This window comes from Lytechinus variegatus, chromosome 6 (genome assembly GCF_018143015.1).
Source record: "Lytechinus variegatus isolate NC3 chromosome 6, Lvar_3.0, whole genome shotgun sequence".
NCBI lineage: Eukaryota > Metazoa > Echinodermata > Echinoidea > Temnopleuroida > Toxopneustidae > Lytechinus > Lytechinus variegatus.
The window spans coordinates 30,240,654-30,264,619 of record NC_054745.1 but is presented as its reverse complement, the minus strand read 5'-3'; the positions used below and the strand labels follow the sequence as shown (position 1 = coordinate 30,264,619).

General features: G+C 37.0%; 1 protein-coding gene across 5 annotated transcripts in view; it reads left to right on the top strand.

Moving 5' to 3' along the window:
- Positions 1-446: 446 nt before the first annotated feature.
- The window catches only part of LOC121417345 (sorting nexin-33-like), a 67,663-nt gene continuing 44,143 nt past the window's right edge, over positions 447-23,966 (top strand). For 2 of the 5 annotated variants that reach the window (XM_041611022.1, XM_041611020.1), the window contains exons 1-2: positions 14,160-14,563; positions 22,094-22,255. In XM_041611022.1, coding sequence (XP_041466956.1) covers positions 14,552-14,563; positions 22,094-22,255 — 174 coding nt within the window. In that variant the 5' untranslated portion in view covers positions 14,160-14,551. Of the gene's footprint in view, positions 511-14,158; positions 14,564-22,093; positions 22,256-23,966 lie in introns of those variants that run through there. The other 3 variants (XM_041611021.1, XM_041611023.1, XM_041611024.1) reach the window with 3 other exon arrangements.

Here is a 23,966-nt window from a genome sequence, read left to right as displayed (position 1 = left end):
TATTTTCTTTATTTTAAGATACTGCCCATTTTTCTCAGTGCCCCCCCTCCCCTACTTTCAACTTCGCTCTGCCGCCCCAGTACATTACCGTTTGAAAAATGATCGAGTCCCCCCCGCCCCAATAGAAAAAAACAAATCTTATTTCTGGATACGCCGCCCCATAGTTATAAAAGTTTGTGAGTCATGTTCATGGTTCCGCTAGATAGACGTTTAAATTATCTAGTCTAAAATCCTGACCTTAGCCAAAAGCTTTGCAACTACCTACAATTAAAATGGAATTAATCACCATTGGTATACAGTATAATTAAGATGAGTCTGTTCGAAGATTCTTGAATTAAATATATAGAATCATGTCATAGCATATAGTTTAGATTTATTCATTTTTTTAGTTAATGAACTCGGAAGGTGTAACACAATCTTGTCTGGAAATTGAGAATAGTTTTATCAGATGGCATGTTATTGTCACGTGACTAGTCGAGGGAGTGACTAAAATACAAGATGGCGAAACAGGTGAGTCACATATAATATCCGAATATTTTAGAAAATGTTTCATATTTTTATTTTAGGATCATTTATTTGAGATTTCATTGGGTGGATCAGAAAGATGAGATGTGGAGTGATGTGTGATTGTACTCAAAAGTGACTGTTGATGGTATGTTGACGTGTAGTCGTGATGTTTTTGGTGCGATGTCGTGTCATATTTCGACGCGCGACTCCGGGAAGTGCATCCGGAGTAGAATGTACAGTCTAGCCGTAGCAGCTGCAAACTGCAGCAGCCAGAGCTCGCTGTGCAGTGTCACATCAGATTTTAACCGGGCCGGTGCCGGTCGGGCTAGCTGTAGGCTGGGCTGCGGCCCATCTGCCGCTACTGCCTGCCGACACCCTCCCTGGCTAGGCCCGCCTTTTGGGGGGTAAAATAACATTCACTAACACAAGTCAAGAGGTTATCTTTGAGACTTTGTAACTAACAAACATATCTTTGAATGATCTGATTCATCTGTTAATTGAGTCGGCCAAATCGTGGTTTTGGGAACCACTCGTAGATTTGTGTACTCGCACTTGTGTACAAAGCAAATGGAGATGGAAATGGGGAACTGTGCGTGTGATTGAATAAAGCGCTGCTGTATGAAGTAAACGGTGGTTCCCAATATCACGATAATGCCATTGAGTCATACATCACATGATGGATCACATCCACTCCAGGTTTTTTTTAGCCTTTTTGAAAAAAAAAAAAATTAGGGCCACCTTTTCTCTGAAAGATGGCACGGCCACTCGCACACCAGCAGACCATACCTGCCAAATTATATTGTACTGTACATGTAATACACCAGTTGATGGACTGTACTTTGTCAGAAGAAGATGAATGAAAGGCCAGATTAATAATAGAAAAACTGTCTTCAGACCTAACAGAAAAAACAAGAAAGAAATGTGGCCATGTGTCTCATTTCGATCATGATGTCGCCCACCAAAAAGTGTATTGCTGTTTTTGGTCAATATTTTGATGAGTTTGAAGTAGAGATATTCATAAAAATTTTCAAAACGTATCTTTGCCAACAAATTGGGATTATTGGTATTCAAAATCTGAATTCCATATTATTACATTTAGAACCTTCTAGCTAATATCCAGAAAGTTTCATTTCTCAAGGATAGAGTCTAAATAGAAGTCATGTTACATGTCTTCAAATACGGATCGCCAGGGATGGTGCCCTAAGTGGGGCTTCTATGGGGTTCTCAATATTTTGTGCTATTTTGGGTAAAACAATATTTTTTGTGAAAACTCAACTTCCAAACATTTACATTACAAAATTTCATACATTGAAAAAGAAAATAATTTTTTTTATTAATTTTATTTCATTTTTCACAACAATCCTTCCAGGGCGAAACATTTTTTTTTTTCAGTTATTCTTAATTTCAATTTATTTTTTTGTAAGAAAAAGGAAAGCACCCATGGAAACTGTGATTTCCAATATTCTTTAGGATAAAAGTGATACTTTGCTTTGTTACAGATCTTACATTTACATATGAAATGAAAATGGTCAGAGACATAATACAAAAGATGTGAAGAATGCTATCATTATTTCTCATAATGGTCAAGTCCACCCCAGACAAATTTTAATTTGAATCAAAAGAGATTTATCAGACAAGCATAAACGCTGACAATTTCATCAAAGTCAGATGTAAAATAAGAAAGTTAAGACATTTTAAAGTTTCACTTGATATTTTTCCTAAACAGTTTATGCAACTCAGTGATATGCGAATGAGAGAGTTGATGATTTCCCTCACTGCATGTATTCCTTCTTTTTATTGTTTGAGTTATGTAGTACTCATTTCAATTAATTTGACAATAAGAACCAACTTGACTGAATAATAACCATGTAACGTTATTAACAATTGATGATAATTCCGCATGTTCAAGGAGGAATAAGACTTTGTTTCTCAGGACAATGTGGAGAAAATTATAATGTTTCATATTTCATGTATACAAAAGGAATACTTGGAGGGGATGACGTCATCAGTCCCTGATTTGTGTACAGACCAGGATGTGCGTGTAACTGTTTTTGCGAGCTTACGAAGCGGAACTTCAAAATGCCATAACTTTCCTTTATATCCAACTTTGAGGAAATTTTTGGTGTTTTCTTGTTGGATTTCCCCCTCTTTATTCAAAACAAATGTCTGTTGGGGTGGAATTGTCCTTTAAATTCGGTACTATACCTATGTACACTAATTAATAGTAAATATAGGCAATGGTTCTATGACATTTGCTCTGGCGACAATTGCTCTGCTGTGAATGGAATTGCCAACTTTAAGCCTGGATTTAACACTCCTTACCTAAACCTAACATAAAAACTGTAAATTCCATACTAACCCTATATCTTAGACAAAATAAAGCCAGGAGCGACTGTTGCCATAGCAAATGTTGTGTCACCGCAGGCAATAATAGCACACACAATAATGGAAATTTGTTTCACCCCCCCCCCCTAAGTTTTGGTTGACTTTGAAGTAATTAACCCAATAAATAAAAATGCAAGCAAACAACAAAATGGAATATTTAAAACACCAACTGTATGAAGTAACAAAAAATACCTCCCCCTTGGGCAGTTTTTTAGATCTAATGATTATCTTCCTTTTCAATTAATAACTGACAATATTGCATCCTAGATTGATGCAATCTGTCATTCATTAATTGTCTGTTGACCTTTGAACTCCTCTTTTATGACCAATGTTCAATCTTTAGTGCGTGCCATTGTGGTTTGATGACAAGCTGTTCCTGCCCCATCTCAATTGTGATCCTCACTTATTCTTGTTAATCATTAATGCCAGAAAGGAGTGCTCCATCACACATTTTTTTCTCTACATTCTTTTATGAGGAATGTAGAGAATATCCTTACAAATGATAACAGGTTTGCCCTTAAATTTACCTAGACCAATAATTGCCCTTTGAAGAACTCTATGCATTAGTCACTGACAAGAATATGCAAAACTGGTTTATTACAGGCTAAACAAAATATTTTCCAGGGCTATTTTGAAGATTTTAGGATCAAATATCCCAGAGGCTCTGTCTAATTTCTCCCCATGGTTAATTACAACTTCAAACTCTTGAAAGAAGTTGAATTATTTGACGAGGGTTGTACAATTTCACAAGTATTAATTATTAAGTATTATTATTATTAGTACTCACTGTAGTGTACAAAGTATTGAAGGGGAAGTTCACCCCGAAGAAAAGTTTGTTGTTACAATACGGAAAAAAAATATTGGGATGTCAATAATGTCACAATCCTATAAGGGTTGCAATAAAATCCATTTCAAAACACCTTTTCTGTAATTTACAATTACATTGTTTATTGTTCAATGATAACTTTTTAGGATCAATCTTCAAGTTGATTTAGTTGAAAAGGGATAAATTTGCAAATATAACACATAGATTGTGACATCATTGGTATCTGGGGTTCATTCATTGTAATCATGCTTTACTTTGGTGCAAATCAAAATTTACATCACTACAAATTGCAAGGAATACGTACCTACTGTACTAAGTATCCAAGCGTGAAGCGATACCACATACATATGGCATCAGGGGCCGATTGCACGAAATGGTCTTTCCAAGGACCGTCTTTCGTGTCGCCCATCTTTTATGATACGCTATAGGCAGTGTGTTTCTGAAATTCATGATTAAGAATAAGATTCGTTAGTTTGCTTTTAAATCAAATTTTATACAATTTCATGATAAATCACATCATTTATAAACAGATATTTTGTTTAATTTAACGGACGAATGAAACATGTTTGCAGATGATTTATTTAAAATGCGTTTCACATGGCGCATCATAAAAGATGGGCGACACGAAAGACGGTCCTTGCAAAGACCCTTTCGTGCAATCGGCCCCTTATTATTTGGGAGAAGGTACTTTTTCCAGCCATGTAATAATTGTATGTACAGTTTTCATGCCATATTTTTCTTGCATTGGGGATTTTTGAGGTGTCAAGTTATTTTTGACTCACACGGTATACATCACACATTATACTGTTGTCCATGGTGACTGCGTAATCACTCCACATTTATACGTCATTATGCTTCTGTTGTTTGTCCATTGACATTTGTGGAGGAAGTTTTTCATTACTTCAAAATTTTCATTTCTTTCTTCTGTAGTCTGAGCCTTGAAGGGGCAGTGCACCCATGGGGTTTTTTCTGCTCGAGGCCGGCCAAGACGTCATCGTGGTATCGTAGTCTTTACCATGAAGATGCGCAGACCCAAGTTTATATTATTCTCAATTTCATGACATGATTTTTGCTCCGATGGCTGATGTTTATGTAGGAAATAAACAACAGGAAATGAAAAAAAGAAATTACACCTACCCAGGGGGCTACATACATGTCACTTTTTAGAGGCACTTGCCTGACTGGGCAAGTAAATTTTTAAATAGTTGGAATACACTTGCCCAAAAATCTCTTTCACTTGCCCGAAAAAAATCAGTGAACAAAAAGTTTTACCTCTCCAAGAGAAAGTTTTGCAGTCTTATAAACAATTGACCCTTTTCTCTCTTTTGACATGAACTGATCAATCTACTGTGTGATTGCATTTCTCTTTCCAAAGTGATTTTTATCTTGGCTGCCATGACCAAAAATAGGGTCAATATACATGTATCATACCGACTACATGTACCCGATCTTGGTCATTCTACTATGAGAACTTTGCTTGCCCAATTTGTGCAAGTAGTTTTGGTCTGTCCTTCAAAACACTTGCCCGACTCTAACTTTTACTTGCCCCGGGCAATCAGGCAAGTGCTTATGTAGCAACCTGTTACCCATAATTTGATCTGAAAAGAAAAAACCCCAGACCTTCGTTTTTTAGGAGCGCGATCGAGCCGGCGATAGATGGCCATTTCATGGATTTAAAGATGCAAAATGTGAAATTTTAGCGATTCTTTTTTATAGTTTAGTTTTTAACAGGAGCACAATATTTTATAAACGTATTGACCCAGGCCTAGTTTCACCACAGATTAATTAATAGCTACACAGCTATTGCATATATACGATGTCAAGAGAAATCTACAATTTATCATACATGTATTGTATTGAATTGATTTGAGCTCGTCAAGGAGAGCGATTCTGAGGAGCTCAATTGAGCTCTTCAAAGAAATAAGGAGAGCGATTTAATGAGCTTCGCGAAATTATAAGTTGACGTGAAGGACTGAAACCCCTTGTACACATACCACCCCTAACCCGCAAAGATAGTTTTAATTTTTATACATGTAGGCTATTAAAAGGCCTATAATATTTGCACTTGGCATAAAGCCCAACAGTAGCCTATCTACATGTATCATTATATCTTTTATTGGACTATTCAAATGTTTTATTATACCTAAAGATAATTTTACAACTTAAAAACGAGAGTAATATTATTAAAAGGGGTGATAGATTTGGTTTTCGCCAACTTTCAAAAGCAATTAATTCAAGGTGACGTTTGTTGCTATAGGTACATGTATACATGTACATGAAAGCATCACACTATTTCTTCCAATGTTAGATTAATTAATAAATCAGTAACTAACAAGTCACAAACAAACAAAATGTAAGTTACAAAGTATACATGTACACTTGTTAATTTGGTAGAAAGTTAAATTCTCAAGAATGAATTGCTTTAACCGGGCATGTTGGCTCAGTGGTAGAGCGTCCGCCTCATGAACGGGAGGTCGTGGGTTCGATCCCCGGTCGAGTCATACCAAAGACTTGTGAAAATGGAACCTTTTGCATTCTTGCTTTGCGCTCAGCATTTAGACTGGAGAAGGGTAAAGCATATGTTATTCAGGGCTCGCTGGAAGAGCAGTCTTATGATTGAAGTGGCTACCCTAGGTTATTATCAATATTTTGGTATATCTTTGTCAACAAATGAATGAATGGATATACTGTATGTACGTGCGTACATGTACATCTAAATGCATGTTATAACATGTGTAGTTAAAGAGAAATTCCAGTAGTTGCAGTAAACATTGATTTCATGAGAAATTCTGTAAAACAAGGCTTAATTGTCAGTATATCATCAAGGATCTAGATCTGGTACAGTTACATTAACTGAACTTTGTGAAATCTTGAAATGTACGCTGAAAAATGTTCACACCGAAGATCCCCTACACAGATAAGCGCACGTGGGACAATGTATAATTATTGCTTAGGGCGTCGGGCCCGACGCTCTACCAGAATCCTGTGCTTATTTGCTGATTTCTCAGCAATTACACAATTTCTTCCAGAATCCTTTGGCACATGCGTTTTATTTATACAAACAGACACTTTGGTGGTCATTTCATTGGATTCTGTACGAACTCATTTTGATACCGTTACCAAAACTAGCATTTACCTTTAAAACCAAAAGATACCTTTAAATGAATAAAATATCATTTTTAATGAATAAATGGGGAAATGTAAAAAGAAGGAAGTGATGAAAAAGCAATGTTAAAACTGGCTAATCTATTTCCTTCAAAGAGCTGTAAACAGACAGGAATCAAAAGCGTGGACTGTTTCAGACTACAAGTACTAGTACTAGTATTTTCAAAACTCTGCAAGAATGAAAGTGAATAAGGGTGTGTTTATGCTTCCATTGCGAGGACAGAATCAGCGTTTTCAAACGTCGATTCAAAACGCCGATCGTAAACGTGGTTCTTGGAGTGCTGTTAATGCTTAACTTTTCAGAGGCGAAATCACGATCTCCAGCTGGCTTCGCATCGTAATTTCCATTGAGCAGGAAAGCGAGGTCAACTTGGGCACGCCTTTTTTCGAAAGTTTTTTTTTCCGAGTGTTGCTATTACGTGGAGATAACATGGAGCAATTCGACTGTATTTGCCCGCGGATTTTCATCTCACCGGAAGCATGTACCAAATGACGTCATTCATTCACGTTTTCGATAGTGGTTCTGTTTATACTTCCCCAAAAAGCCTGATTCTGGTCAAACAACGTTTGCAAACGCACCTTTTTGTGAGTTTACGATTGGCGTTTTGAAACAGCGTTTAAATGGAAGTATTAAAGCATGGACACAACCGTGTTTTGGACTAATCACATTTGGAAATGCTGATTCTGGCCTGAAAAGTGGAAGCATAAACACTGCCTAAGACTCACTACTTCACAACCTACATGTACTTGATCAACCGTAATTACAGGTACTACATAAAAATACTCATGACTTCATAGACTGATTACATGACACTTGATGAAGATGGATTTGTAATAGAATGCTTCTACAAACTTAAAGGTATTGTTTAACTTTGTGAGCAGCCGATTTAAAAAAATTCTCAAACCAAGATGAAACATGTGTACAAGTGCATGTATTAGAACTAATAAACCCTGAAAACAACCTTTATTGAGAATGAAAAGCTAAAACTACAAGGCAAACCCCGATTTTGTAAATAGGTGTCTTATAGACACCTAAATAGTACACATAAGTGTATGGGATGAAATTAAGATGGTGTTTCCGGTCACTTTATATTTCAATTTTTGAAGCACTAAACAATTATTTTCGAATGCAATTTTTTCTGGGCTTCATTTTTGTAACATATCACAGACACAGGTGACAAGTGTGACCTTCTAGCTCAGATTTTTTAAAAGTCAAACCAATGTTAACCAATCACTTAATAAAGGACAAGTCCACCCCAACAAAAAGTTGATTTGAAAAAAAGGAGAAAGATCCAACAAGCAAAACACTGAAAATTTCATCAAAATTGGAAGTAAAATAAGAAAGTTATGACATTTTAAAGTTTGCTTCATTTCACAAAACAGTTACATGTATATGCACATCCTGGTCGGTATGCAAATTGGCAGACTGATGACGTCACCCACTCACTATTTCTTTTGTATTTTATTATATGAAATATGAAATATTCTAATTTTCTCCTCCTTGTCAAGTGAAACAAAGTTTCATTTCTCCCTGAACATGTGGAATTACCATTATTTTTACAGTTTATGGTTAAGTTAAGTTGGTCCTTATTGTCGAAATTGTAATATTGTATTATTCAAACAATGAAAAACAAAATAAATAGTGAGAGATGGACATCATCGACTCATTTGCATATCGCTGAGTTGTGCATTTAACTGTTTTGTGAAAAATAAGCGAAACTTAAAAATGTCATATCTTTCTTATTTTACATCCGATTTCAATGAAATTTGCAGCATTATGTTTGTTTGATTTTTCTATATCGATTCAAATCAACAATTTTCTGGGGTGGACTTGACCTTTAAAGGGAGAATGAAACCTTCGGAACAAGTGGGCTTGTTTGGTAAGACAAAAATCAAAGAATAAGATCAAAGAAAGTTTGAGAAAAATCAGACTGTAAACAATAGTTATGAGCATTTGAATACATGGATATTGCGATCATTAATGCTATGGGGATCCTCCTATTGGAAATTAAAGAAATATGTGTGATGTAAGGTGTGAACAACTTTTTCTTTGATGGACTACATGATTCCCCCAAAATGTTTTTTTTTTGCTCTTTCTGGTGATACAAACGCTTTATCCATATTAAAAGGTATTCTTTGAAAATCTGTAATGTGCTCTCCTGTAGAAAGAAAACATGATCTACCGAGAAATGTGATAAAAAAGGCATTTTTAAAGTGAAATATATACAAAAGTTATGGGAAAGTTGTTCACATGTGACATCACACATCTGTGTCGCATTGCCAATGGGGCAATCTACATTATTTACAATCTAAACTCCAGTAGCAATATTTGTTCGATTTTTCTCAAACTTTGTTGATCTGTTTCTCTGATTTTTCTGTTGTCACTCAAGCTATCTTGTTGCGAAGGTTTCACTTTCCTTTTAAAAGTCAAGTCCATCCCAGAAAAATGTTGATTGAAGTAAACAGAGAAAAATCAAAATAGCTTAACGCTGAAATTTCATCAAAAACGGAGGTAAAGTATTACAGAAAGTTATAACATTTTAAAGTTTTGCTTATTTTTAACAAAATAGTTATATGAACGAGCCCTATACAAAAAATAATTCTTCCACACATGTAGAGAATATTTATGTATGCTTCTCTAAGAACTGATTGTTATTATTTTTATTCAATATAACTACATCTACAGACTACACTGTACATACAATTAGGAATCCAATAATTTCTTGGAAATGGGTTAGGCAGGACAATGAATAAATGTACTTGTACCTGTACATGTAAGAATGAATTTACTTGTGATCTAGTTTCTTGCAATGAGGAAGCTTAATATAAAATAAATTAATAACCTGTTGAATGAATCCTTAAAAGAGTTAAATACTTTTATGACATAATAATAATAATTCAAAGTGCATACTGTTCTACAGTGCTGATGTTTTTATAGTCAGTGAAGTTTTGATACAGGTCAGCGTACACATGTAGTCCTGGGGGAAAATATTCATAGGCTGTATTCTGGGGTCAGGTTTAACTTACCATGGTCTAACTCTGCTAAAATCATGGGAAGCCAAAAGTGTCAAAATTTTTATCAAGTTGTATATTTCTTTTATTTACATGCTCTTTCCTGATTCTTTAGTGGTGAAGACAACCATCCATTTCTGCTTCCTAGACAATTATGAATGATTTGAGAGCCAAATATCTCTACGATTTATGTAACAATTGGCTATCCATAATAAACCGCAACGTTAAATCCTTACAAAAAATCCTTAAAAACTTACATGTAAATCCGACTTCAGAATACGGGCCATAGTGTGTATTGGAATATCTATGCATTCACTTTTTATTGTCATGATGGTTTAAAAAACTGTATAATCCGGGAAAAATAAAGATTCTGTCACTTTTTGGTTGAGTCACCACACATGTATATTTCTATAATACTCTGATGTTTCTATACAGGCAAGGAAGTGTTGAAACCTGTTTAAAGAGAACTGCCAGTAGTTGCAGTAAACACTGATTTCATGAGAAAGTCTGTAAAACCAGGCTTAATTTTCAGAATATCTTCGAGGATCTAGATCTGGTACAGTTACATGAACTGAACTTTGTGAAATCTTGAAATCTACGCTGAAAAACGTTCACACTGAAGATCACCAACACAGATAGTCACACGTGGGACAGTGTATTATTATTGCTGGAATAAAGACCCGACGGAAGTGACCGAATCTGCGCTTATTTTGCTTATTTCTCAGCAATTACACAATTTCTTCCAGAATCCTTTGGCAGTTATTTTTTATTCATACAAACAGACACTTAGGTGGTCATTATATTACATGTACATTCTGTAAAAAGTCATTTTGAGATCGTTACCAAAACTGGAATTTATCTTTAATTCTGCAAAAAACCAAAAACAAAAAAAATGTCAAATTTAACCCCAAATATACATGTAGTACATCATTTTATACAGGTGGTACAACATGTAGCAATTCTATGCACTTCCATATATTGTTTTAATAATCAAGGAAGTTTTGAAACCTAATAGTCAGACTCCAAAATTTAGAACTGTCACGTGTATTCATTTGAACTGTAGTCTTTACATACATGTACAATGTGGCAACTTCTTTTCATTTCCATGTTATTTTAAGTCAAGGAAGTTTTGGTTTGCCTTTGTTATTCATTGATATCCTGGTTAGACCTGACTCATTCGGTCATGCAAAGTTGTTATTTTATTTTTGGCCATTGTTTTGTGTTGATTTGGCAAAGAGTCGAAGTGAAGTGCGACTGCGTTAATTTCCTGTGGAGAATTTTCATTTGAAATGATATCGTACCGATTTGCATAGAATGGAGGTCACCATGTGCAGAGAGTTGTTGACTGTGGTGTCATCACGATGGCCACTCAGGGCTGAATAGGATATAAATGAAAGGTTTGAAATTGCACAATTGTTATTTACAAACAAGGAAAACAAAGTCAAATTGATATGGATAAGATACAATTTCAATTGGAAATGATGAAAAGGTTGTGCATAAAATGACAATTAACGGGAATATTGATGGTAGAGAAGAAATGATGTACTAAAGTATTACTACCTCTACAAATATTACTATTCATGATGATGATGATGATGATTTTGATGATGATGACAGCAACAACAAAAACAAAAATGATAATCATAATGATGATATTAATAAAAATGATAATTATTAGTGACTAGATCCATCACATGGTGCACAGGCATTTCAAGAAATAAATTCCTGCCAGGTATCCCAACGTAGATTAAGCACTGCATAATGTATTATTTTTTGCTGCAGATGATTTGAACCAACAACCCTCTTTAGGGCCTAGGGTCAGAACCCCTCCATCGCAGTCCTTCCAATTACAAATGCAATAATCCTCTTTGTGACGTTTAAAGTTTTGCATTATGTTGGTGACATGTACATGTAGTTTTGATCTAGACAACTCCGGTGTCCAAGTATGAAAGAAGAGAGAGCTCTTTTGTAGGCCTTGTATCTTTCCAGTCTTGGATCGGTCCTGGGCCCCGTCTTACAAAGAGTTATGATTGATCCAATTAGTCGTAACTCTATGGAAAGCCATCATTGTCATATTTTTCTCTAGGAAATTTGCACAAAGTCCTTTGTAAACAAAGGAGAACACACCAAATTGTCAAGAAATCAATGAAGTTATGGGTATGCATTCATATCTAGAAAAATTGTTGAACAAACATGCATATTTTATGTGTTGAATTTGCTGGCTTTCCATAGAAGCTGTTCTCATTACGGTTTCTAAAACTACTTTACTGGAAACTGGTTCAGGAAACCACTTTGGAAGATCGCTTTGCTGGCGTTCCCACTTGATCACACGAAAGTGGTTTTCAAAATCACTTCACGTAAAGCGCTCTTGTTGCTATGGAAACGCTGTCAGTGGGGTGGCACGTTTTGCGCGAAATTTGAAACCGCACCATAGGCATTCTACACCTGTCGTGTAGAGTAGCGCGCTCAAAATGTGCGAAGATCGCTTCCCGAAGAACGGTTGTGTCCTCACGCTAAAACCAGTTTAACGAGGCAAAGCGATCTTGAAAACTACATCGCGAGGTGGTTTTCCAAACTGGTTTGGAAGATCGCTTCCAAGACCGCTTTGACCATTCTCACTACTCGTTAAACTAGTTTCCACAAAACTAGTTTTAGGAACGTAGTGAGAACAGCCTCATAGTCGCGATTAATCGGATCAATTGTAACTCTTTGTAAGACGGGGGCCCTGGTCTCCAGCTGGCTCTCGACCTGAACTCGACCCATCGTCCTCGGTGACTCAGCGTAAACTAGATACATGACTACTTCCTAAATCTTGTTATATTGTCTGCTCTTCAATTTGTGCTTTGACACCCATTTGAATATTAAGACAGTATTGGTATTTTGCCTGTATGAAAGCAAAGTGCCTGTAATTTTCCAGAAATTGGATTTCTAAGTGATTCCACTATGATTGCACTGTTTGCAATTTCAAAGCAAAATGTTAGACTTTCTTGTGTGAAGCCAAAAGAATTTGCATGAACTGTTTCTGGCCAGCATGAAACTTTATGCACATGTAGTCTGCACCATGCAGGCACATACTGTTTCCTGATTGAAACTTTGATCAACAGTTGGGTCATTATACAAGACTAGCACATAAAAAAAACCCTTGCTGTTCCAATATATCCCTTTTACTCAAGTGAAGGGTTTGGACAGCAGACATATAAACTCTATAAACCTGATATAATTTGTTGTTAAAAAGCAGGTGTAAATGTGTATAAGACATCGTTCTCATTATATTTTCAAACACTAGTTATACTGGAAACTAGTTTCCAGAACTTTTTTTGTTTTTCTTTATTTTGGGGACTAATTAGTAAATTTTAGGTCTGGACCAGTAAAAGATTGAAAAACTTGGTATCTACTGGTCTGACAAGAACAGGCTGGACCAGTAGTAGGGTAATTGGTTTAACAGTGTGGAGTCTTGTCAAATGGGAAGAGAACACATGTATAGTTCTCTCAATGTGTGACAGTTCAATGTAGACTTCTGCGGATGAGTCATAGGCATGGGAGACCGTCTTTGAGGAAAAGCGATTGTCGCTTCTCTGGGAAGCCGAACTGCTTTTAGCCACAGTGACATCATAAGTGAGGGGAAGGCTCTAATCGCGAGATGACTGATTCCCCAATTGTTACGCGTGTACACTGGACATGGCTTAGAGCTCTCACTGTTAACATTATAAACAGCTGTATGAGTTTTTAAAGTTCTCTGCATTGCTTTATATTTTGTGACGTGACGTGGGCAGCATTAGAACTAGAATCGAGTGGTCTTGCAAAGTATCCTTGAATGAAAAGAATTTGCAACATCATTCGCATAGCTATTGTGAATCTGAGAGTGATACATGTACTTCAGGAACTTCTAGAGATATTTTTTTAGAATTGGAAATTAACACATTGGAGAGTAAAGAGTAGCAATTGCGAATGTGGTCTTAGAGTATTAAGAGGAACTTTTGTTTTTCTCAGAATTGGAGATGCAGGAACTTTTGCTATTACGAGTGATATTTCAGGAATGAAGGTTTTTTATTTCTCAGAATTGGAGTATCTGCAATTGTAGGTCTGAAACTTTGAAAGGAGGATTTGAGGATTTTAACCATTGAGAATTTTCCCTCAGAATCGGAGATACAGTACTTGATTTTGTATGAGACTTTGTGTATCAAATAAAAAACAAAGAAGAAAAAAGAATCATTCCAATGTGTTTGAGGGATGCTGCGATAAAAGGAATACCGGGTAATCAAATTCACTTGAGGATGACATTGTTTTCCTGAGTTCTTTACATTCTTTTCTGGCTGGTTCTCAGAAGTTGTATACCTGATACTGTGGGCCCACATCCTTCCTCATGTTGGATTCCATACAATGTGTTCTGATCAATTTGGCCATTGACTACATGTACCCTCCTACACGTACATTGTTTGTTGCTGACATTGTTGACTTCGTATGTAAACGTACATTACATGCTGTGACCCCAAGGTCCGAATCGACATCTATTGTACATTTGTGAATTGAACTGAATATTTCCTTGGAAAGGGGCAATCACAATTATGGACTACATGTTTGCTGAATTTCGGTAATCGCAAGTTGGAAAACACAAGTTTTAAAAAGTGGAATAGTGTGCACTGTAATTCTTTCACCATGATGAAAAAGGTAAGGCCAAGTGCAATTATAATTCTTAAAATGTCTTATTGCACTTTTTGAAAGTTGACCATTTTTTTTTAGCATTGAAAAATAATGCTATCTGGTGTTAATTTTTTTTTTTTTGCCATGTTACATGGCTTATCTTTAAAGGCCAAGTCTACCTCAATACCTTTCTTAACTTTACGAGGTTCAAGGGAGTTTGATTTCTTAATTTTTTTTCTCCAAAATTGGATGTGATTTTTTTTTAGAAAGTTTATGGCATTTCAAGGCTTTGCTCAGTTCCCAAAGTTTTTCTGCCCACGCCTGCAAATGAGGCACTAAATTTGTTTCTGTGCGCAATTGCCATTGTCGTAGCTCATGAATTGAATTTAATAGTATTTGCACGTATTGCCCATATTTAATATGGGTATTAATCTGTTTAGTGTTTTGTGGCGCTAAACAAACATTTTCTTAAAGTTTATTAGATTTTTTGTAGGATTTCAACTGTTTCCATTTGATTTTCTAATTTTATTCAAATCCTCTTTTTAGGGGCAATGTGGCCCTTTAAAAACAAGTTTTGTAATTTTGCACATGAAAGGGAACGATTTAGATCTGCTTTGTGTCTACAATGCATTGTCCAATGCAGGATCCTGCCTTTGTTCAAGGAGAAATGATTTGTCAGTTTCCTTCCTTCTAAATCTTGCCAAGTACGTGTGTGTGTGTTTTGCCTGGAAATTGAGATTCAATGCTTGAAAGATTCAAATTCAAAACTTTCTTTTATATTTTTCTGTTTTTTATGTCCATCTTTTTGTCTGTACAGTACTACATAGCCCCCTTTTTGGTATTGATCTGCACACTTTATTTATAAAGCCAATCTGTCATCCATAGTGCGATTATCTGCGATACAATAACTTTGTACTTTTCCCTTTGAGTTCTATTCAGTTCCTTGAAAGTTCCTACATATGACTATTTACTCCAGCTGTTGTAGTTCTGTAATCTGTTTTATTTCATTTCTTTGTCTTTCTACCCTATTTTTTTTCTTTTTTCTTTCTTTTAACTCTCTCTTTTTTTTTCTTCCTTTCTTTCTTTCTTTCTTTCTTTCATTTTTTTTGCCTGAAACTTTTATCACCATGCTATTCAGCCCAGAAGAGATGTCCACACCAGTCCTACAGTGTACATGTACAGAGAATTTAGAAACAACACTTCCACACATAATGTGGCGCTGCACCAGCCCGAGTTTGCTCAGTCTCAAGATTTTAGCCCGATCAACCCTCTTTACGATTAATCCCAAGTCTCAAGAAACCCCATCTCCACCAGCGCAAGAAGAGCAATGCGTGCTCGAGTGAGGCATCGGTGCATTTTGGTCGGACGCTGTTGATAAATAATCGAATCTAGTCAAATCTCAAGTGCGTCTGCACCTGCGAATTAGCAGGATAGTCCTATTTTTTAAGTAGGATTTCAGGCTTGAGATTAATCCATCAAACTACATGTACACATCGTATCGCGATGATTGCGTCTTCATTACAGGATAATTTGTAAATAGCGTCCTATTTTGCAAGTAAACTTAAGTTGATTAGGATTTCAAGCTGAGATTAATCTAGGGAAAGTGATTTTCCGCGATCGCGGAAAACGGACGGAATTCACGGAAAAGGCCTTTTGAAGCGGAAAGTGTCATTTCAAACGGAAAATCACGGAAGACGTATTTTCCATCAAAATACACAGAATAGCAACAGAAATTACTCCAAAATAACAACAAAATGAGACTATTAAATGGCCACAAAACCCAAGAAAACACGATCTCACTTCGCTACAATCATGACAATTCACAAATCGTGACTGCTCTCAACATCAACACACTCGATACTCGTACCCCGCACCCGTACCCGGCGCGGCCGGGTGCGTTGAGCTTCATATCCCTCAACTGCACGGTCGTGTGTTGCTGCCCTCTACGTTTGAAGATGTAACAGCACGATATCGTGGTCTTCTAAAATCCAAGATGGCGGATTGGCGAAAGTCGTTGGCTGATGATAACGATGTCCAAAAAACCCCAAAATTATCGATGAAATTTAATTTCACTGCAAAATAATGCTAATTATGTGAAAGGTGAGGATGTATGCGTGCTAAGTGTGATCTAAAAATTATTAAATGCACCCGCATAGATCCAATTAGAACGGATTTTATTGTGTTGTTGGTACAGTAGCAGATACAAATTTTGGCCAGTGGCAGTGCGAGTGTACGCGCTGTAATTTTGCTATTAAATGTGTAAACGGAATTGTCACTTTTCCGTGTGTACAAAAACTATGGGGAAACGGAATTTCCGTTTCCTGACATGCTGAAACGGAATTTGAGATTTTCTGAAACGGAAAAGGTCATTTTTTGAAACGGAAAATCACTGTCCCTATTAATCCTGCGAGCTACATCGATCGCGAAGACTGCGTCTCCATTACAAATAATCTTGAGATTGTTCAATCGGGATAATTTGCCGGATCCGAAATAGAGAGTTATTTGAAAACTCTGGCTAGTGCAGACCGCCCTATATACATGTACCACTTAAAACCTAATCCTCCTGAAATTTGTCATAATATTCCTTTCATATAACAACTTTTCTTCATGGTTCATTACTCCCTTTTATCGTTAACAAAGTGGCTTTTAACAACAAGTGTAATAGCCAGAATGAAAGAAAACAGAAGGGAAAAGAAACAAAATACTGTACACATTACATTGTTGTGCTTTATTGGTCCAAGGATTAAAGGAGAATGAAACCACTGAAAGAAGATGACTTGTGTGAAAACAGAAAAATCAAAGAAACAGATCAACGAAAGTTTGAGAAAAATCGGACAAATAATGAGAAAGTTATGAGCATTTGAATATTGCGATCACTAATGCTATGGAGATAGCAAATTGGCAATGCGACAAAGATGTGTGATGTCACTTGTGAACAACTCTCCCCTTACTTTAGTATATATTTCACTTGAATTGCCTCTTTTATCACATCTATCCATAAATCATACTGTTCTTTCTACATGAGGGCATGTAATACATATTTCTTAAGAATACATCATGGATAAAGAGTTTGTATCATCATAAGAAAAAGCAAAAAGAGACATTTTGAGGGTATTTTGTAGTCCACCAAAGGGAAAGTTGTTCATCAGTGACATCACACATCCTTGTCGCATTGCCAATGTGAGGATCTCCATAGCATTAGTGATTGCAATATTCAAATGCTCATAACTTTCTCACTATTTGTCCGATTTTTCTCAAACTTTCTTTATTCTTATTCTTTGATTTTTCTGTTTCTACACAAGCCTATTTGTTCCAAAGGTTTCATTCCCCTTTAAGTAATATTTACTGTGTATGCATGTTGTATAATAATTCTCATTTGTGTCCATGCTTCCAGACAATTGGTCATGGCAATAACAGATGCAAAGTAATACTGATTTTCAGTATTTACATGTAGTACTGAACAGGGAGAAGAAAACTTAGTTTCGTGTAAAATACTGATTTCTAAAGTTTCAGCTGTATGCGTGGTCTTATGGTATTTCTTGAAAATACTGATTTCCTCACTGAAATACTGATTTTCAGCTTTGAAAATTCTGAAATGTTCTTTTTCTGGTTGGCAGCTCTGCAAAAAGGTGCATGTGAGAAATGATGTGCTTACAAAAACATAAAATCCAGACCTGGTGTACATGTAGGTTTATACATATTATCCATACATTTTATGCACGTATTTAGCCAACAGTTATTTCATCAGAAAATCTAAATAAAGGTTAATTGTTACCTTATCATCATAGTACATGTCTATACATGTACATAGGCCTAATTGTAGACATGGTACATGTACATCGGTATAAATGTAAACTGATATTTGTAAAATCGTGAAATCTTCACTCAAAACCTATAATTCTGATGATCATTATAATATAAACACAGAAAGGCATATGTCGGACAGTGTACCAATATTGATGGAATCAATGGAAATTTGATTGAATTCAGTACCTTATTTCGCTTGTTTCTCAGCAATAACATGTACACAAAAGTCATTTTCTTCCAGAGTCATTTGGCACATACATGTACAATACATGCAGTAATACTTTGGTGGTAATTTTATTGGATTCTGCTAAAACTGATTTTGAGATCATTATCACAACTGGTATTTATCTTTAATTACATTTTTTTGAATTTCTCATTTGTTCTTTTATTCATTCATCAATTAGTTATTTTGTTATAATTGTTTGTTTTGATATCTAATTCATTATCAGGCCTGTGTTATGATAGATTGACATTACCATTTTTTTTTTTGGGGGTGGAGGTGTCAGGCTAGGGAGTCATAGATGGGGTGACTATAATTTGTGCACATTTTCGGAAAATTGTCATGAAGTTAATTTTCAATAAAAACTTTCTTACAGTTCACACAAAATTAGTCAAAATCATAAATGTATTTCAGACGGAAGGCAAGATCCCAAAGTCCAATTCGCTTGACGGAAATATAAAGTAGGTCAAGGGTTTCGCTGGTATCGTGACCTCAAAATTCCATGGCGATTGACTAGTGCGCACTCGGCTAAAAAGTGTCATAAAAAGTGTGACCTTAATTTACGCACGATCATTTTGCAAAGCTTTAGAAACAAAATCAAACAGACAAAGATAAGATGATTATATCAGATGGACGTTCAGTTCAGAAGATTGTGATGAAACTTGTAGAGTGAGAGTTCTTCAAAACTACTTTCCTATAGGCATACTGGGAACCGATTTATTAAAGAAAGATTAGAATACATGTAGGGTCTTAAGAAGTGGAATAAATGGGCAATGGAAGAGGCCTCTGTTCAGTTTTTGTATCATATGGCTACAGTAGGGTACGCAGAATTGTTAGGGGGCGGATTCAGGTTGAATGAAATGTTGACACCCCACAAAAAAAGTCTTAATTTTTTTTTTTTTTGGGGGGGAGGGGGTTTGAACCCTGGTAGTCACTTCCCTGCGTATGCTACATGGTGGTTATATTTTGCAGTGTTCATGAAGGCGGTGTTGGCTCTGTCGGTAACACAATGCAGGCTATGTTACAATGGAAAACACTCCATCCCTCGGATAGGACGTTAAATAGAGGCCCCGTGTAGAGGAGAGTTACCACCTCTGCACGTTAAGAACCCACTGCACTATTCGTATAAGAGTAGGGGGAAACCCCGGTGTAGTGGTCCACCTGCATCCCCCCAATCAGTTATATTGAGAGGAGAGACTGCGGGTCATAGTGATTCAATTCGCTTTTCGCCTCCCAGGCACAGGTGACACCAAACAAATAATAATGATAATAATAATATTTAATAATAATAATAATAATAATAATAATAATAATAATAATAATAATGATAATGATAATAATAATAATAATGGCCCTGTATACTAGGAGTGTACGTTCATCACAGAGAGTCTGGATGGCTAGACTAATAAAACAGATGGAATGTTTATGATTTGTGAATGATGAAGGTCATATGGGGGAAATAGTTGAATTTGGTACATTTTTTTTTTGCCTGAATTCAACAAAGGTGCCTTGGGATCATTAGCATTCTTTCACGTTTGACATCATCAGAGATGCCAAGTTCAAAGACCAGCTATGCGTGAGATTTTCTGTGAATCTGAGTGAGATCACAGACATTGTGTACAATGTATATGGGTATAGGCTGTGATTGTTGCGTGAGACAGAGATTTGAGGGGATGAACAAGAGTCCAAAATGCTTGAGTCTCACGCATTATGCGTGAGACTTGGTAGCTCTGCATCATTTGACATGTTTGCCTCTGTCATCATGAGGAGGATACATGTACATACATGTAGCATTCATGTCCTTTTTTCAATAATTATAATGTGGGCACAGTTTGGTCTAGTGGTTCTGGGGTTTCAATTCCAATTAAGGTCCTGTAACACAAAGGTAATAGCGATGAATCATATGCTTGATTTTCACGATTGATTGTACATTGTCCAGTCACTGCAGTCAATCGTAGGGAAATGTTCTACAATCATTGCTAAGCTTTGTGTTTATGGCCTCCTAGATGTGTTTTCCAATGATTAGCAGGAAATCTATTTACAGGCATTGGCCGCAGGACAGCTATGAAAGTGTAACCCAGGGAGCCCAGGGGCTTACCATGTATTTGACCATAGACAGGGGACTAGAGTAATTTATGGTCAAAAATTTTACTCAAAATATTTATCAAACTGAATTGTGAAGAGAGAAATTATGCACTTACCATGATTATATGGATGTAGGTCTGATGTGTGGCAGTATCCTGACATCAAGGCAGAGACTGGAACCTCAAAAAACTGAAGAGTTTTGTCGCGGTAGCTCTCATTCTTTCAGAATTCATAGCAAAATAATCGAGACCGGTACCGAGGGTGTAGGGCGCATGCGCGAATTTGACCAAGTCTATATGCGCTGGTGCTATAGCGCTCGGTCTTGATCTGCCATTTGGGTTATGAAAGTGTGGGGCTAAGGGTGTGTTTATGCTTCCATTGCAAGGACAGAATCAGCGATTTCAAACGTCGATTCAAAACGCCGATCGTAAACGTGGTTCTGGGAGTGCTGTTCATGCTTAACTTTTCAGAGCAAATCATGATCTCCAGCTGGCTTCGCATCGTAAAGCGAGGTCAAATTGGGCGCGCCTTTTTTCGAATTTTTTTTTTTCTGATTGTTGTTACAACGTGGAGATAACATGGAGCAATACGACTGTATTTGCCCGCGGATTTTCATCTCACCGGAAGCATGTACCAAATGACGTCATTTAAACACGTTTACGATCGTGGTTCTGTTTATACTTCCCCAGAAAGCCTGATTCTGGTCAAACGATGTTTACAAACGCACCTTTTTGTGAGTTTACGATCGGCGTTTTGAAACAGCGTTTAAATGAAAGTAAGCGTGGACGCAACCGTGTTTTGGACTAATCACGTTTGGAAACGCTGATTCTGGCCTGAAAAGTGGAAGCATAAACACGGCCTAAGCCAAAACAAAATGGGGGAGGGGCTGCTGACCATGCAAAAAATCACAATCAGATGGTCATTCTTACACTTTTGTGTACACAGTTTTGGAAAAAATGTGGGAGGGGGCAGAAGCCCACAAGCCCACCCCCATTCATTTTCGCTGTCTCTGACAGGGCTGCACTCGTCCCAAAATCCAAATCAGAATTCTTTGTACATGTACTGTAATACACTGAGTTCTGGGCCCCCTATTACAGAGTTGCAATTCATCCAATCAATTGCAACTATGGAAAGCCATCAAAGTCAACTTATCAAATGCATGTATATAAAAAAAAAATCTAGATATGAATGTTCATGTATATCCATAAATTTATTGATTTCTTGTCAATTTGGTGTGATCTCCTTTGTTTACAAAGGACATTTTGTAAATTTCCTGTAGAAAAAAAATTATCACACTGATGGATTTCCATAGAGTTATGATTGATTGGATCAATCATAACTCTTTGTAAGATGGGGCCCTGTTATGGCTTTGGCAAGTCATGCATTTTTTCACTGTACTACTATTAAATAAAAGTGTTATTTTTTGCTCTATATTTCAATAACAGTGCAAAGTCCTCTACGACTTCACGGGCGAAGCGGAGAATGGGGAGTTGACGATATACGAGAATGAGGTCCTACAGATTGTCCGTCAGGACGTCGGCGAGGGATGGTGGGAGGCTCGGAACCCCTCCGGCCAGCTTGGCCTGGTTCCAGAGGCATACGTTGAGGTGAGAATTGGGACCTGGTCCTGGTGGGTGTTTCATAAAGCTGTTGGTAAGGTAAGAGCGACTTTAAGAACGACTGGTGATCCTTTCTTGTGGTAAATGGTGTACACCGTTGACGATGGTTTAGCGAGTAAGAAAGGTTCACCAGTTGTTCTTAAAATTGCTCTTAACTTACGAACAGCTTTATGAAACACCCACCAGGGCCCATTGTATGAATGTTACATTAACTTTGCTTATAGCATAAATCTTCCATTTTATCCTTGATTTTGATTGTTAAGTAATAATAATTACTACAATAGTAAACTTTAATTTATTCATGTCCACTTGTTAGATATAAATGCAAAACTTCATAACCAGGGGCCCAAAACACAAAGCTTAGCAATGGTCATAGAACATTTTTCTATGGTTGATTCCATTGGCTACAACGTACAATCAATCATAAAATCATACGATTAATTGCTAAACCTTTGTGTTTGGGGACCTAGTTTATTCAGCCAATCAAATTGAATGATTTTAATATGAAATGGGCCCTTGGTGTAGTGCATTGGCGGCGGAAGCCAAAAAAATTAAGGGGGGTCCATGGATACAGGTAAAAAATTGACAAGCAAAAAAAAAAAAAGGTCATCAACCTAAATTTTAGGGGTGGACCAGACACATTTTTTTTGGGGGGGTCCACCCGAATTTAGGGGGGGACGCGGGAAACAAAATTGACAAGCAAAAAAAAAAAGTGAACAACAAAAAATTTAGGGGGGATCGTCCCCCACCTCAAATTTAGGGGGGGATATGTCCCCCCTTCCCCCCCTCTTCCGCCGCCTATGATGTAGTGTGAAGGCACATACATGTACAGTACTTGTATCATGCTATTGGCTTTATGTAATTGCATAATCTGAAGTAATTACACCCATGAAGTTCTACTGTGGCTGAGCATATTGTTTGAACCCGGGGGGAGGGGGGGGGGGGGGATTCGGAAAGGGTACGGGTGTTTGGCCCCACATCTGGAACCCCACTGAGAATGGAAGAACTTTGCTTGTGAAATGAGGGCCTAAACACTAATAGGTTGCCCTCTGCAAATGGGGGGGGGGGGCCGGTGCTTGGGAACTGGAATTAAACAAAAAATGATGGGGGGGGGGGGGTTTGAGAGCAGACACCTGAAATGAACATCTCTCCCATTGACGCCTGAAATGAATATCTCTCCCATTCCCCTCACACTTTCTCTCCCGGCCTAGGAGAATGGGGGACAGTGGGTTGGTCAAATGAAAAAAGAAAAAAAAGAAACAGTATTAGAAAGGACTGGCAAGACGTGAAAAGGGGGTCATAAAAGCTGCATTTACCCATGCTGCCATTTTATTTGTGTCCCCCCCACACTGTATGATACAGATAGGGTGTTAGCATCCCAGTCTCTACCTACAGTGTAGTCTGCTTACACAGACTCATATTTGACACTTTAACAAATTATACTATGTCTAGATTTTTCAAGAGTCTCGAGTGAAGACAAGACTCTGAAGTCTCTGTTTGTATCAGATATAAAGGCAACCACATTACAAAGTGAATTTAGTCTCATTACTTCAGACTCTGCATATATGCACTATGCGAATTGTGGAAAACAAGGGTCTGTACCTGGAGACTAACTAGTGTCCACCCTTGATGGTATAATTTGCTAGAGAGTGTCTAGTTGAGTCTGTGCTTGGAGACTTGACTTTATAGTTTTGAGGAA